Source organism: Lepidochelys kempii, chromosome 16 (genome assembly GCF_965140265.1).
Source record: "Lepidochelys kempii isolate rLepKem1 chromosome 16, rLepKem1.hap2, whole genome shotgun sequence".
NCBI classification, from domain to species: domain Eukaryota; kingdom Metazoa; phylum Chordata; order Testudines; family Cheloniidae; genus Lepidochelys; species Lepidochelys kempii.
Window position 1 is genome coordinate 15901599 of NC_133271.1, and position 16318 is coordinate 15917916.

Here is a 16318-nt window from a genome sequence, read left to right on the forward strand (position 1 = left end):
ATTCCAGATGGTTCGGGCTGTCCCCTCCCTCTCCCCCTCCATCCACAAATCAGGTTTAGGGGTCAGCGTCTATCAGGGCTAATCATTTTTCCCAAACAAGGTGGCTCCAGCCTCTTCATGTGGTCATAGCTTCCTGCTCAAACTCTTCGGGCTCAGGAATTAGGACTCTAGATTTCCTGACCGTTTATCAGTCAAATGAAGGGTTGTCCGCAAACCCATTCTGTGCAAACTCTGCCGGCCATGTGGCTGTCATCAGCCTGACCCAAAGCCCAGGGAACAACGACAGTTGTTGGATCCGGCCCTTACAACCCGGCGCTGTCTGTACAGGGGATCAGAGCCAGGCCAGCTACAGCTGTGCATTAAACACTGCAGTTGCAGTGTGGGTTCTGGTACATTGGCCCAGACCAGAGAGGACAGGGAATTACAATGGTCTGAAGCCATGTTAGAAACCCAAGTATAAGGCAGTGGACTAACTCAGCAGGCAAGAAACGTGTGCAATCAACAAAGCTTTAATCCCCAGGGGTGATGCTTATATCATGAAAGCAAAGTATCTTACCCTGAGGAAAGCTCCCCACTGTGGGGGTTCACCTGTCCTGTGGTCACCGAGCGTGGAGCTCCCCCAACTCAGCAGCATCTTCCCCTCTCTCACTGGCCTGCAGCCAGACCACAGCCTTCCCCTTGAGCACCTGGGCTGAGCTAGAGTAACCCTGGTGCCGTGGGGAGAAGGTAGCCTCTGTAGATTCTTTGGGAGGTAGGTACCCAAGGGCTGGTGTCCATGGCATGGTGGTGGCTAAGATCTCCAGCAGCTGGCCCACCTCCCGCTCTCTCTGCTTTTCCTAGTACACGCAGCATTATTTGGCAGATCCCCTAACGCCCATGCCTTTGACAGCGCTTGGGGGCAATGAAGGTTTATTCTGCTTCTGCCATCCTGCCAATCCCTTCCTTCTGTGCTACTGTCCATTCCAACTGCCTGCGCAGGCCTGTTACTCCAGGGCAGGGTTTGCCGCACCATCACACCGCGGGAAGTGACTCCGCAGGGGAGTCGAGAGCGATAACCCACATTCACATGGCCAAATGAAAAGCAAAGAGAAATTAGAGAGAGGGTCATCCTGTAAAGAGTGGGTGAGAATCAACCTGCCTCGGGGTATAGTATGGCTCAGATACCGTTGGATGGGCTAGACAGTTGTGTTCCAGTGGGTCAGGCGGCGTGGAGCGGAGGATTCCTGGCTGGGCTGGTGACAGAAACCCTGCTAGAACTGTGCCACACCAGCGGTGTGTAGACAGGGTTGGAGTAGCCCAGTTCTGATCCCAGTGTGGACAGAGCTTCAATGCTTCCAGGGCCCACGCCTCAGAGAAGCACCCAGCCGGGTTGTACTCACCCATGAGGAAGCCACATCAACTGGAGACTGGGAGTCGGGGCTGGCTTGCCCCCTCCAGTCCTCAGCCTGTACATGGGTGGATCCTTTGGCTTCCTTCCCTGCCAGCCCAGATACAGAGCTGAGATGCAACCTCCGAGATGAGCTAACTGAACTCTCCTTCTCCTGCTGCCCCCTGCAGGTCTCGTTTCGGGCAGAGATTGCCCAGACTCGCCTGAAGGTGGAGGAGTGCTCTCTGCAGGCTGCTGGCGAGGAGCCTCAGCAGCTCCTGATCCAGCCTGTCACGGCGCTCGGCCAAGCAGTGACCGTCCTCAAGCCAACAGAAGCCACTCTGGGCCGGGAACTCCATCGGTTCAGCTTTGTCTACAGCCTGGCTGGGGGAGGGCCCTTTCCTCCTTGCGCCATCCTGTCGTGCAGAGTGACCTTGCCTTTCAACGTGAGTGTGGGGGCCGTCTCCTTCGTGGGCACCCCCAGGAGGCCTGGTGGCATGACCCTGGCCCAGGACCCTTTGCCCATTTGTCGAGCGAGGGGGCTGTTCCCACTGCCCTAGCAGGGGGGCAGGGAGGCACCGATGGAAGGTTTGAGGGATTCCATTCCCGTGTCCCGCTGGCTGGCTGGTGACGTGCAGCCCGAGACCAGACGACACACACATAAGGCTGGGTGGAAGTTAATGGGGCCTAGCTCTCGCTGCACCGCCCTGCTGAGCTGAGAGGGGTTTGCACTGGATCGCAGGGCCCAGCCTAGCCCCACTGCCACAGCCTTCGCACGGGGCACAAGCCGGGTGTGACGTCGCCTCCCTGTTCCCAAGAGCAGTGGAGCTGTGGCCAGGGGCACGTAGTGCATCTACTGGCCAAGAGCCCCAATGTATGTTAGAAACAGGAACGAATCAGGCTTCACACCAGTCCTGGGGATCAGTATCCCCATTTACAGTGGGAGAAACTGAGCCACAAGGAGGGGAATGAACCCCTGCCCCCCGGTCACCTGGGCACTGGTCCTGTGGCAGAGGCAGGGATAGAATCAAGGTCTCCTGCCTCCCTGGCCTGCACCTTAGCCACAAGGCCAGGGGTCTCTTCCCAGGGTGTCGCCAGGTGCTCATCCCTCCTGCTGTAGCCTTGTGACCAGCTGCTGGGGGATCCGTGGGGTACTCAGGGCTCTCTCGCTGGGCGGGGCAGAGATGTGCGCAGCTCATCTTAACCCTCTTGGTTTTCTTCTCAAAATCACAGGACAGCACCGTTGAGAGAAAATTAGAGGTGACGCTGCAGGACACCAGACCTCCACCTTCCAGTGAGTTCACAATCTCCTTGTCACGTCACGTCGGGTCAGAGCTGAGAGCTGGAGCCGAGCTACCCAGTGAGGGTGGATCAGCATGGAGCCCAGCCTGCACTGCCGTTAGATTGTCCCTGGTGCGAGGTGCAGGCAGACGGGTGGGAGCAGAGAGTGTCCCATAGTCCTTGCCGAGTTTCAGTCTGGTGAGGATCTTCTGGCAGGATTAGCGCCCTCCCTCGGCTGGAGAATGGGAGCTGGTTTAATGGGGACCAGGGTGACTAGATGGGAGAGAAATACCAGTTCAAAGAGAAACGTGGTTGCACCTATAGAAATGGGCTGAGTGGGGAAAGGAGTGATGGCTGATGGGACGCCTTGTAACTGGGAAGCAATGCCCAGGAGGGGATAGCAGGACCAGGGCTCAGTATGTTCCTCACCAAAAGGGGAGGCCCTTGAATGACTGTGAGACCTGGCAGGCTGGGATGAGCTGCCTTGCTAGCGGGTGAGATATGGACGAGGCTTCCGTGCGAGGAACTCCACGGGCCAGAGGCTGGCGGGAGCCATCCTGAGAACTGGCCATCTCAGGGTGCGTGGCTTGCGCAGGCCTCAGCAAGTGAGATGCCTTCATCCTGGTGGGGGGCTGGGGGGAAAGGGGCCAGGCTGGCACTGAGCCCAAGACTCAACACAGGCTTTTCCACGGCGCCGTCCCGCTGGCGCGCTTATCAAATTCCTGGCAGCTTCCTTCTGCTTTTCTTCCCCTCGTTTCTTCTTGATCTGCATTCCCGCTGTGGCTGTTGTGACAGAGCCGTGCAGTGTGTCAGCCGGTCTCCCCGGAGAGGGGTTAGGGGTTGCGGCTGGGCCAGGCGCTGACCTACAGGAAGTTGTGTACAGTGACTGTGCACCAGTTGTCTGCGGAGGATAACAGGCTGCAGGGGGTGGGGAAGGGAAGCGAAGTTCTGAGGTGAGCCAGAGCCCAAGTAAACTTGTCTTGGTGTGATAGGAAACAGCCCAACTTGGAGAGGACTCAGTCAAAAGAGCCTGGTGGCAATTGGATGCAATATCCTTTACTTCCTGTCCCAAACTCTTGTGTAGCCTTCCTGTGTTGCTGTTAAACCCCAGAGGTAGCTGCATTTCACTGATGTGTGCAGTGATTCCTAAAGCTAGCATTTGTAACGTGCCTTTGGGACATTCTGAACAAAGGCTGCTGCATGGATGTAGATGCATTATTGGTCCAGTTTGGTGTTTGCATTTAGTATCAACCACATCATTTTTATCCTCCCCACAAAATCCTGGAAATCAGAATCTCTGTGTGGGAGAAGCTCTTTGGAGGAGTTGATCTCTGATAGACAAATACAGTGTGGCCAAGCCTTGCCATTTTAATGCATGTCATGAGATGGTTAGTGTTTGTCTTCAAGCTCCAGCTCCTGGAGTCATAGGATGGAGGTGACAGGCTCAGCTTTCGTTACAACCCAGGACGTTTCTGGCTCTAGTGGCTGCAGAGAAAAGCTAGACAGCGTGACCCCTTACATCTCAAAACCCAGCAGGCAAAGTCAAGCTCCCAGAATGTGTTATTTTTAAGATGTCCTGATTTTGGGGGCTGGGGGGGGCTGGCTCAGGATTTCTGAAGCTTTGGGGTTGGCGATGCTGCACAGAGCTTTGTGCGAGGGCAGAGGTGTGGTGAGCTCGCTGGGGCAGGAGCTGTGCCTGCGTGCGAACAGCACCTGGCACAGGGCAGGTGCTCCCGAAAGACACAGACTTGGGGATGATAATGGACGGGTGACTTCAGCCCCTGGTGCCTACTGAGTAGTAGTTTCCTTGCCTGCCAGTCTCCCCCGGCTGACCCCCCTGAGCAGCCGCGAGGGGGGCGTCCTGCTGATGTCTCCCAGAGCAGTTATTCTTGCATTCACTCCATGCGAGGGAGCGTGGCCTGTCTTCCTGCCCAGCTGAATCCTTTCCAAGCAGGAATGAATCTTCAGCCCCATCCAAGAATGGATGATTTCCTGCTTTCCTCCCACCTTGGTCCCCTCTTCCTGCCTCTGTTTGCTCAGCTCCCCCAGGACGGCAGCACAACAAAGCAAGGAAAGGCTTTTGACACGCGCTAGCCCCGACTGGAATTCGCGCCGCACATCACACTCTCAAACACACACGTCTCACATCCCCGGGTGGTTTCATGAGTGCCGCAGCCCGGAGACAGACACAGGGAGGAGCTGCTGGGCTCAGCAGAGGAGAGCTGCTCCCTCTAGGGGGGGTGGAACCAGTGACTGAGAGGAGCCCAGGAACCATCAGCAGACCAAACCAGTGTCTACCTCTTCCAGGCCGTTGGCCTCCACCCAGCCACCTGAGCAAGGTAGGGCTTGCAAGGAACTGGGAGACCGTAGCAAGCCCAGAATAAATCAGAGCAAAGGCTTGATCGTACCTTGACTAGGTACTGCAGGCTGTGGTGGTGTGAATCTTCTCTGAGTCTGTATTGAGCCTGTGGTGGCCATGGGGTTTGCTATCTTTGGAGATGTAGCACTGAAGTCCTGAATACCTGTGCCCATGAAAGATCCCAAGGGGTGCGCTCCTCCCCCCGCCACGCCGAATGTTTAGTTTCACAACATTCAGCCTCATCTGGAATCCTCCATGTGGTTTCAGCTGCCAGGCATTCCTTGTTAACCCGCCTGCAGAAAATCCACCATCAGTGTAGTGTTCCTGTGCGCTGCCAAGCAGCTGTCACACCCATGCCTAGAGGTGGCTGCTTTTCAATGCTGCACCAAGGTGGTGCTCTGTGCGCGTACAGGAACAAACGTATAAAGCATGCAGCAGTTTGCAGGACTGCATGGCCCAAAGCGCATGGTCAGTGCGGCAGGAGAGAAGCTGTGAGCCTGCTGCTTGCAGAGAAACCTGCCTCTGACAATTTCTAAAGCTCCCCTCCCTCCGTGCGGGAGAGGGGCAGAGTCAGACTGATGCAGAGGGGTTGGGGGATAAGGTCACTTAAAAGCCATATGCTTTGCTTTCTGTCTCCTTTTAACTGGTTAATTTCAAGTCACTGGCAAGCTTTGGTCCTGCCCTCACTCCTCAGTGCCTGGTGGGACTGGCACGCTCCTGCTGTCAGACCATTGCACAGCCTGTGAGCTGCCGATCCTACCTGCTAGGGGCGCGGAGCCCTTACAAACCTAGCAGTCACGTCCTTCCAGCCAGATCCCCCCCACAGGGACAAACCCCTGCCCAGCTCGTCGCTCTGCTCCGTAGTTCAGTTCCCACCATGGTTTCATCTTGGCTATTTCCTGAGCTGGCCAGGTACCTGCGTGGAAAAGGGAGGCTCTGGGGCAGGAGACAGGGGCGTCTCTTGCTGGCCCATCAACAGTGGATGGGTTTCAGTGGAGAGTCCTTACTATGGGCAGAGAGAAGGCTCCACAGTGTGTTAACCCATCTGGAGCCTGGAGGCGGGGGGCTCTGGGCTATAGAAGAGCAATGGGGGGCTCATGTCTGAGGAAATGTGCTGATTGCTTTCAATGCTCCTCTCGCCTTGTCTCCTGTGTGGCTCCAGGCCTAGGGATAGAAGCAGTCGTGGGGATCACCTTCGCAGCCTTCTTAATCGGCACGCTCCTCACCGCCGCGCTCTGGTGCATTTACTCTCATACCCGTGAGTATCAGCTGCTCTGCCTCGTCTCTGCCCCCCTCCCCTCGCATGGTGCCCAGTGCCATGGCCTTGGGGTGAGCTCGGTCTGCTCAGCAGGAGCCGGGTCTCTCCTTGGAGTGCTGCAGGGGATGGTGGGGGAATCCGCGGCTGGCAGGTGCTGATCAGCTGTTGGGCTGGTCCAGGCTCCAGGGTGTGACGCAGCCTTCGGGCCGGATCCCCAGCCGGTGCATCTGCCCCGCAGCTCCACCCCACAGCGACCCAGGGAAAATGCTGTCCTGTTGGAACAGTCCACCCGTCCCTTTTCCTGAGGCCTCCAGCTGGGAGCGAGGATGATGGTTGCTGTCAGAAGGCCCCGGCTCTGTCCGAGGCTCGGTGCTGCTCAGGGAGCCTTGCTCCTGTTCCCAAGGGCCGGAGCAGTTGTTCCCGGTTTGCCTGGAAGCTTATCTGCATAATATGCCAGTATCAATAGAGCAAGGACAACAAAACCCTGCAGCCTATCGCCTTAGCTCCCTCCTGAATAGGCTGGCCAGGCCCAGCCCGGACCAGCTGATTGGTTTATCTCTCGCCTTTTCCTTCCAGCGCCAGTGTAAACACAGGGACAATTGGCTTATCTCAGCACTGACAGGGCCGTGATTGGGCCAGGGAAGATTGAGCCACCGCATGCTCTGTGTTCCCTCGTCATCACCTGATTGGCTGTGAGCAACCCCCTGGCGCCTGCCTAATGTTTTCCATTTTTTCTGACATGTAACATCCTCCAGGCCCCATGGCCAAAATGCAGCCGGTCTCCACCAACGCCCCAGCCTCCGAAAGCAGCAGCCCCAGTCACAGCGTCGGCAGCACCCAGAGCACCCCCTGCTCCAGCAGCAGCATGGCCTAGGCAGCAGGCCACCCGGACACCCCCACCCCTCGGGGAGAGAGGGGCTGTCTGGGAGCTCCCGCCCATGGACCTCATCGGAGCCGCAGACAGCTGAGCTCCCCGACCCAGGGACAGCTGTGGGGGAGAAGCCAGTGGGGCCCGTCCCTCGTAGCCTGCTCTGCTGGACAGGCACAGCGGAGAGGAGCACCCACACCCTCACTTTTCACCCACTCCGGGAGCAACACGCCCACCAGCTCTCCACAGCCAGAACTGAACAAAGGAAGGTACCAGCAGCATGCTGAGGGCTGGGAGACCAGGCCAGGCCCATGCCAGCCACAGGCTGGGAGCGTGAGCATGAGGACTAGCAGCCAGCACGTCGGGAGAGCGGATGGCCCAGGGAGCCTTTCACTCCGAGGCCAGTCGTTCTCTGCCCAGGAGCCGGAGTGCCCGAAATCCCTCTAACTCTCTCCTGCAGCTGTTCAGTAGCCAGCCTGAGAGGGGCTGGGGGCATCTGTCCATTCCCTAATGCAGAGATGGCCCCGCTGGATCCCCCCTGTCCTGCCCCCTTTGCAGGCTGCCCCAGGAGAGGGGCCAAAGCCTGACGGGGGCGTAAGGCCTGAACTCCCCTCGCCGGGGTCCCCCAGTCAAGGAGTGGGCTCGGCTGGTGCTGCTGCTGCCTACTTCCCAGATTAGAGGGGAAAGGCCCCTGCTCCCTGCCAATCCCTCCAGCTGAAGAATCACCGTCGCCTCCCACGCAGCCCGTCTGCCGGGATACAGCCCATGAGCAGGAGTGGCCACTCGAACGCCCTGCCACTCACAGCAGAGCTTAGGTCAGCATGAGCCCAGCCCTTTGCCCCGGGCCTCAGCCTGGCAGCCAGTGGGCTCCAGAGCCAGCTGCTTAGACCCACTCCGACTGCAGCGGTTGCCAAACGCGGTCAAGGCGCTGCCGGTCTCCCAGGCCCACTGAGGCGCAGGGGAGGCAGCTGAAATCAGCAGGTCCCCTCGTGGAACCTGGGTGCTCAGACAGCAGCTGTGTGACCGCACTCCGGCCAGGCAAGGGGAGGCTCCCGGGCCAGACGGGGTTTTCCTGCTGGAGGGATTCGTTCCACCCCAGTCCGGTTCCTTGTCAGGGACCGACTCCTACAGATCTGGGCAGGCAGCAGGGAAAGATTCCTCCCCCATGTCCTGGGGCTGCTGGAAAGGCGTGCGCACCTGCACAGCAAATAGGAAGCTGGGATTCGGCTCCCCCATGACTGTGACGGGCAGGGAGGGCAGAGCTCGGGGCCCGGCCGTCGTGGCCCTTTCGGGCCGTGGCACACCCAGCGTTCCTTGCTGTACATAACCCTCTAGCCCTGCAGTCACACAGCCGCGGTGCCGAGGCGGCGTGTCAGTTACTAGCAACTATGTACCTTTCCTTTTGGGGGGGGGTTAGAACTGGGAGCCGAGCTGCCTTCAGCCTGCCCGAGCGGGTATTTACGTGCGGGCCAGACACAGCCCAGGGCGAGGCGCGAGGCACAGCTGCGGGAACACGGGGGCCTGCGTGGCAAAGCCACAGGGGGAGTGTTTTCTGACTGGCGACCTGGCATGATGGCGGGCGCCATGCCTCTGCCCTGGAAGCACTGGGGCGAGAGGTGGGCTCGGGTCCTGCAGAGCCCCCCCACCACACACACACTTTAAACACCCCCCCCCGGTGCCCCCAGGGGGCTTGACCCTGACTGAAGTGTCACTGATACCGCCCTTTACTAAACGTAACCCACCGGGAGACACCCGCTCTGGCAGCTTGCTGGCCTGTTTCAGGCCCCCCAGGCTGAACGCCTGGCCCTTGGGGGACTGAGTGTAATTAAAGTCACACGTGGACCCCCCGAGCCGTAGCGCAGCTGGCTAGGAGTCACGGGCTCTCAGCCGAGGGCCTGGCTCCACCGGCCCACAGACCAGGTTTGATGCCCCCAGGCTCAGAACCAGTCTGAATGGCGCCCACCGGCTGGGCCTTGCCCTCCCTCCCCAGCCCTGGGGTTGTGCCTTTGGTCTGTAAATATTTGTACTGACCCCCTGTAACCATGATAACGTATCAATAAAAGTGGGTTGACTGGAGCCTGTGGAGAGGATTCCTGGCCCTGCCCAGCCTGCTCCCGGAAAGGCACCAAACAGCACGTCCCCCTTTCCAGCTTCTCCTTGTTTATCCCGGCCCAGCCACAAACCACCTGCAAGCTGGCCTGGGGGGGCGCGGGCGAGCCAGCAACTGCCAAGACCCCACGTGACCTCCCTGTGTTTGGGTTTCCAGTGCATTGTGCACATGCAGCTGTGCAAGCGGCCGGCCAGCGCTGCCCCCAGGGCCCTGGCCAGCCCCACTTCGACAACCGGAAACCCAGAGCAGCACCCTGCTGCCGAAGCGGCAGAGCACGGCCCGAGGGGCGAGCTCCTTCCTGGCTCCCGCACGGCCTGCCGGGCTCACCCCGGCACCAGCGGCCATGGGCTGACAAACAGCTGCGGTACAGCAGCAGGGGAGGGGGTGGGGAACGTGGCCCCAAGCGGGCATCCCCCCACCCTGGAGGAACAGCCAGTGGCAGATGGAGCCATCCTATCCCGCAGCCCCAGGTCTATTCTGGCCTAGAGATCCCAGCCTGCAGGTAGGGATAGCGAAGGGAAAAGCCACATCCCAGCCTGCAGAGCTGACGGGCAGAAAGGGCCAAGCTGCCCCAGACGGGTGTTGGAAGGGCTGAGCCAAAGCCAGCTCTTACTTTGAGCCCCGGGCTGGGGGCTGCCTCGGCTGGCGACGGGGAAGACGCTGCTCCTGCAGGTAGCATCGCTGCTGTCAGATGCTCCAGGCTGCCCCGGCTCCCAAAGGCCTTGGGTTAGCCCTGCTCCTGCCCACAGCTCAGCTAAGCCTCCTGGCGCCAGCCCGAGCTGAGCGATCCCAGGCCCCGCCTTGGCCAAAGCCAGCCCAGCACCCCAGTTCCTACCCCGAGCTGCCTTCCCTGGGGTGCAAAGTGAAGCAGGAAAAGCAGCTCCCTGCGCGGGCCGCCTGCTTTTTACCCAGGCTGCATGGAAGGGACCAGCCAGGCTGGCCACGGTGAGAGGAAGCGTCACGTGAGCCAGGCCTAATTCCCCCGACACTGGTGCCTGGCAAGTGTCAGCAGCCCCGTCAGCAGCTGTGTCCCTCCTTCTGCCCCCCGGAAGCTGCAGTCGGCTTGCCCAGCAGATTTGACACCACCCCTGTACATATTAGCTGGGTCCTTGAGCAGCGGCACCCAGACCAGCCCCATGTTCACCAGCTCCACCATCGCTCCGTGCAGCAGGCCCCGGGGAAGGGGGGACCACATGCAGAATGGGGTGGTCGGGCTCTAGGGATGAACACAGCTTGTCTAAGCCCTCCAGGAAAGCCCTCCACCTGTGCACAGATGGCCGGGGCCCTGGGTACGTGGAGGGGGACCCAGCCAAGATTTATTAACAGCCAAAAGCCATGGTGCTCTCAGCAGCTTCAGCCCTGCCCACGACTCCACCCGGGCAGCCCAGGCCAGGCCCCAGGCCCCCGCGGTGAATGCAATAACACAGCCAGCAGCCCCGCCGGCCCCAGGCTGGGGCCGGGGAGTCCTCTCACTCTGCAGCTGTTCCCGTTCCGTCATTTCACTCCATACCAGCCCGGGCCTGGCCCCTTCCCTTTGCACTGTATTGAGTTAGGCTGGAACCTGCCCCATGCCCCTTACCGCACACACCAGCCTGCAATGGGCATCAGAGCAGCCGGCAGCCTCCCAGGTAAAGCCCCCAAGGCCGGTGCTCTGGTCATGGAAACCTCCCCCCTGAGAAAGTGGAGCAGCAAGCGAGGTTTAAAAATCCAGAGCTGGGTGCAATCCAGCTGTTGCCTCTTGGCCAGGCTGGTGGCCGGCTTAGCACCGGATTCCAGTGCCGATCGGCAGGGCAGAGCTGGAGTAACCAGCAGGTGCAGCCCACCTAGGGCTCAGACACACAGAATTTCATCATCTAAACATTAACTACCGCTCGCTCGTTCGGAGCTCAGCAGAGCAGTGGGGCGCGCCCTAGCCCCTGCAACCCAGGTGAGGCCCACACCTGGAAGGTGAAGAGCCCTTTGAAATGAGCAGCCAGGGGGAAGGCTGCTCTTTCAGGAGCAAGCCCTTAGCCTGCCTCAGTTTCCCCACTGGCAGAGTGAGGGTCATTTTCCAGCCCACACCAGGGCCAAGGAGATTAGGCTAGGTAAGGGGCTTTACAAACAACTCCAATGCTGCCTGGCAACACAGCTCCCAGCCTCATCCCCGCCAGGCGCCCTACGCGCCCAGGAAGGAGATGACACTGTACAACGCCACGATGAGCAGGACATTTCCATCAACAGATCAATGGAGCAGGCTCTCATGTAACAGCAGCACCATGGCTTCACTTTCAAACCCTAATCTCCCAGGAAGCAATCTGGAAATTGAATCAATACTCTTTTTTAAGTTGCAGAAGATTTAATAAAAACCCTATTGCTCGTTAAATTATTGGAGACTCAGTACCATTCAGCCTTTCAACATCATCTGAGGCTGGACACGGGGAGCAACTTCCAACCTTCCTTCATGCTTGAACCCAGAATGTCCAGGCTGCAATCGGAGGTGTGATGGCAGCTGGTGTAGACCCCAACACGGAGCTGGCTAGCGAGAGCAGCATGACCTGCACAAGCCTGCCCAGGAGCCTAGGGACTCACTTGAGTGGCTAGCCCATGCTGCCGCAGCCTCCTTGCTATTGGTATTTGTGTTAGCTGGATCAAAAGTAGCACAGGTCCGTCTACCCACGCTGCAGTTACACCTCCCACGGCTGTGCAGACACCCCCCCCCCCCAGCTCCCTTCAGGCTAGTTCTGCAAAGATCTTTAAAGGAGGGGGGGCGCGACCCATCCCTGGTTAGGACAACATAGGGGAACACTAACCAGCTAGCAGATATTCCAGCCAAGGCAAACGTAGGCAGCTCGGCCCCATCTCCCACCTGGGGAGACCAGCTGCTTCGCTCATGGCTTATGCATGGCCCCTTACTAAGGGACAGGCGACACTCCGGAGCCAGCGGCCTGGCTCCAACCATCCTCTGTATCACAGCAGGACCTGCAGGCACCAGCATGCCAAAGCACAGCTCTGTGGCAGTGCAGAGGGGCCCAGCCGGCTTCTCCCCCCATCTCCGCTGCCAGGGCCAGTGTAGTAACCCAGCCCCTGGGAGAGGGGCAGGCTGCAGCAGGCCGCGTGGGTCACTAGTCTGGTGCACGGGAGGTTCCGCAAGGAGGTCCGTGGATCAGGCAGCATTATTCCGTCACCCAGACCCGCACGTGGAGTGGCTGGGCCAGAGGCCATGGGCTGGGTTTGCTGAGAGGGGGACATGCTGGGCCCCAAGCTTTTCGCAGTTTGAGATTTACCCAGGTCAACCCCTGAACCCTCCTGCCCCCCCCCACTGGGGAGGGGTTAGGGCATCAGACACACGCCCCGAGACACGGCTGGGTCAGGCCCCAGGCTGCCGTCAGCGTACTCAGGAAGGCACTGTGGCAGTAAAGGAGGAGGGGAGGAGAGACACTTGCCAGCGTGCGAAGGGCTGGGCCCGTCTCCCAGGGCGAATGCAGCAGAGCACCCAGCAGGGTCCGTGCAGCAGCGCACTGGGAATAGCTAGTGAGGCGGCTGCATGGCACAGCCAGCAAGGGGAGCAGGTAGGGCAGTGCATTGCAAGGCCAGGGAGGGGTTTCCTTCCGCGTGACAAGCCCCAGGGCCTGGTGCAGCCTGGCAGTGCCCCCTTACTGGAGCCGCCCATGCTGGGAATGGCACTGATCTGGCACAGCATCGTTCAGAGCTCCCCAGCCCTCAGGCGGAGACACACACGGCTAGGACCGGGCCACAATGCACTGGGCCACCTAGTCCCCCCAGCAACCCACGGCGTTCCTAGAGACCAGTAGCAGGATTTTGCACAGGCCCCGCGGCAGCGAATAGCCCCATATGCTCAGTGTGTGCACACGCCCCAACGTACGATCAGCCATAACAGGGCTGGTACCGACCCTCGGCACGCACCGGCCCCATTAGCCGCCCCACTCAGCACAGGGACCAGCCAGGCAGGAGCCTGCAGAAGGGGGAGACACGCTCAGCTGCCCAGCAGCACCAGGCTGGACTTGCTGTGATCAAACACAGCTCCACAGATCCATGCTCAGGGGCTAGATGGCCCAGACCTCACACTGTCTGCCCAAGCACCCCGGCACTGCATGCGTTTGAGGATGGGGTTCAAAGCCCAAGCCCACAGCCTGGCCGATGTCCGGAGTGGGTCCAGCCAATGCCCTCGCACTGGGGCAACAAATCTGAATACAGGGATACAGCAGACAGGTGGCTATTAGTCACTGAATCAGGTCATGGCTGGGCTGGCACAGCTGGGTACTCGTGTCAGCAGAGCCTGGCACATACTGACCGTGCCATGCATCTGGGCACTCCAGTGAGCACAGACAGGCCATGTAGTGCACCCAGTGCAACCAAGACCTTCGCAAGAGCATCTCGCTCCCCCCACCCCAAAGGCCGCCCTGCTCACAAGTGGCTTTCAAGGACCGATCTCCGGTAACATGCTTGCCCCAGCCTGGCTGTTTCTTCGAGCAGGGACAGCTAGCTCGCTGCCTGGCCTGGTGCAGCTTTCAGCGGGTTTCTGCATGGAGCACGCCCCCAGAGGGCAGCAAGAGACGCTGGCTGAGCTGTGACGACACCAGGCGGCTCGTGGCCTTGGGGCTTGGAGCCAGTTTCCACAACTCTTGCGCCAGAGGGACTCTGCTCCTGCGGACAGATGCTTCCTGAAGTCCCTGCTCAACGAGGGTCCCTGAGAGATCAGGCCGATTCCCAGCACCCGTTTGCCTGGACACTGCCGGGCGGTGAAGTTGTCATCCTAAAGCGACCCGGGTAGCAGGCCAGCCACCAGCACAAATAAGAGAACTGCATAAGGTCCAGAAAGCAGCCCGGCTCCTCAGCTACTAGGGCTTCCCGACCCCCAGACCCACATGCCCTGCCCACCAGTCATTCATAGTTACCGTCCAGCAGAGAGCGAGCCCAGCCTGCCGCCTGACCCACCCGAGTCTGGGTGGGGGGATCACCCACTTTGCAAATGGCATGCAGAGAGCCCTCACATCCTGCTGCCCAGCACTGGAGAGAGGCAGGAGTCTCAGCCCCAGTGCACAGATCTCTGCACCGGGAGGAGACAGGAGGGAAAGACAGGGACAAATCCTGCACTAGGCCCCTCTGCACTCAGGGATGACCTGCCTACACAACACTGGAACTAGTGCACATGGACCCCATTGCCCCATTGTTGGCCTGGGAGAAGCTCACATAATGGGGCACCAAGACCACTGTGAGAGACTCCTTGGCACTACAGTGCATGGATCTCACCCCACGGGCTGTGTGAACATGCCCGGCAGCACCAATGGGTGGGAGTGAGCATGACTTGGAGCCCTGTGCCTGGCCCACAGCTCCCACCGCACTCCTGGCCTTCGATCACAGGCAGTTCCAACCGGATCCCAATCCAGACACACCTCAGCACTAACGGCCTCTGACGAGCACCCAGCCAGAGCTTCCGGAGCCGATTCTACACACAGGTGGCAGGACCTGGCTGCATTCACCCAGGGCAAGCCCAGTCCCAGAGGAGCCAGAACAGTCTGAAGCAGCGAGACTCAAACCCATCCCTGGATCACACACCGCTCGGGTTGTGCGGCTCAACCGAACAGACACCAGGGCAGAGACAAAGGCACCAGGGCGGTGGGGGAAGAGACTCTCGTTCTGCGGGGTGGCTGGGGCAGCTCCCAGGGAAGTCAACGCACCAGCCAAGGGAGGCTGATGCTCAGCTTGGGTCTGCCCGATGCGCACGCCTCCCTCTGAATGCCTGGCAGGGGAAAGCCTCACCCTGGCAGACGAACACTGCCCTCCTCAGCCCCCCGTGGGGCCCAGAGGCTTGGGTAGGGAGAAGGCAGCAGAAGGGCAGAAACCAGGAATTCCACTCCGGCCCACGTAAGAGCTCCCCACCTGTCTGCTTGGCTAGGCCAGGGACGGTGAGCTTCCAGGAAGGACAGCGCCACGGAACATCAAGTAAACGTATGGTGCAGCCAGTCCCTGCGGGCAGAGATCAGCTGCTGGGGTCTCACCCCAGGCTCCCCAGCCCAGGCAATAGGGACACCAGCATGAGTGCAGTGACCAAATCCTGGCACTAACGAGCGGATCCTGCTCCGGCGAGGTGGGGGTGAGGTTGAATGTGTGAGTCCTGGTGCCAGGGTGCGGGTGTCACCGCCGCGAGGGGCTCCGCACAAGATCCCGGTGCCAGGACGTGGACCCTGGCTGCCCCACTCCCAGTCCTAGGGGGTAGGTCCAGCTGCTGCAAAGGGCTCAGCACGAGCGGTGCCCAGCGCCTGAGCCGTTTCAAGTAAACCTCAAAAAGCAGCACGGAGCCCCCCCCCCACGGGCGCCCGCTACTGCGAGAGCGATTGGTCGAGCAGCTTCAAGACTCCGCCCACCAGGTGCAGGCTTCCCGTGACCAGCACACGGATGGTGGCCGCTTCCTTGAGCAAGACGGCCCCGCTGCCTGCCACGGGGTGCAGGTGGAGCCCCTTGGTGGCGGGCGCCTGGAAGTGCGGGTCCCTGCCCTGGGTGATCCACTGCAGGGCGTGAGAGATGCAGGGGAACACCAGCGAGTTGGAGTTGAGAGCGCGCTCGGAGGAGGGCACGAAGAGCAGGGGGCTGCGCAAGGGGTCTGGCTTCAGCAGGCTGCCCACGCCCTCCACCTGCATGCGGGGAGACAGCCAGAGGTCCTGCCCCACCTTCTCCTCCATCAGCTGGTTCCACTTCTTCTGGTTCTCCAGGCAGCGGGTCAGCATGTTCTCCAAGGTGACGTTGAAGTTCTGTTGGTCTGCAAAGGGGAGAAGAATGAGCTGGCATCAGAGCAGCCTTGGGACACTCCCACCCTGCCTGTTTTAATGGCCTCTCTGCCTCCAGACAGCCAGGCCCCGGGGGGACACCAGGCCACTGCACCCCACCAGCTGGCAAATCCAACCCTGCAGAGCAGGAGGGTCACAGACAAGACGGGACTCCTGGCATGGTTCCGACAGAGCAGTGCTGTGGAGCCAGCCCTGGCTTTGTGGGGCTGTGAGATTGGCAGGTGGGCTGGCCCAGCCCAACACGCTGGTACATGGGGGAGCCCGCCAAGCCCCACAGCCTGCGGAAGCAGC

At 60.3% G+C, this 16318-nt stretch overlaps 2 protein-coding genes across 5 annotated transcripts in view; one reads left to right on the plus strand and one right to left on the minus strand.

The window, feature by feature from the left end:
• The window catches only part of ENG (endoglin), a 54815-nt gene extending 45538 nt beyond the window's left edge, over window positions 1–9277 (plus strand). Inside the window, exons 12-15 of one of the 2 annotated variants that reach the window (XM_073314756.1) lie at window positions 1558–1812; window positions 2600–2660; window positions 6169–6264; window positions 7020–9277. In XM_073314756.1, the coding sequence (XP_073170857.1) occupies window positions 1558–1812; window positions 2600–2660; window positions 6169–6264; window positions 7020–7138 (531 nt within the window). In that variant the 3' untranslated portion in view covers window positions 7139–9277. The other variant, XM_073314757.1, reaches the window with a different exon arrangement.
• Window positions 1–16318, minus strand: part of FPGS (folylpolyglutamate synthase) — a 43219-nt gene that overhangs the window by 13286 nt on the left and 13615 nt on the right. Inside the window, exons 15-16 of one of the 3 annotated variants that reach the window (XR_012155296.1) lie at window positions 15123–15999; window positions 11558–13995 (exon numbers count right to left, since the gene is read on the minus strand). Coding sequence is in view for 1 of the 3 variants with exons in the window: in XM_073314758.1 (XP_073170859.1) it covers window positions 15563–15999 (437 nt within the window). In the remaining 2 variants the exon portion in view is untranslated. Of the gene's footprint in view, window positions 1–11557; window positions 16000–16318 lie in introns of those variants that run through there. The other 2 variants (XR_012155297.1, XM_073314758.1) reach the window with 2 other exon arrangements.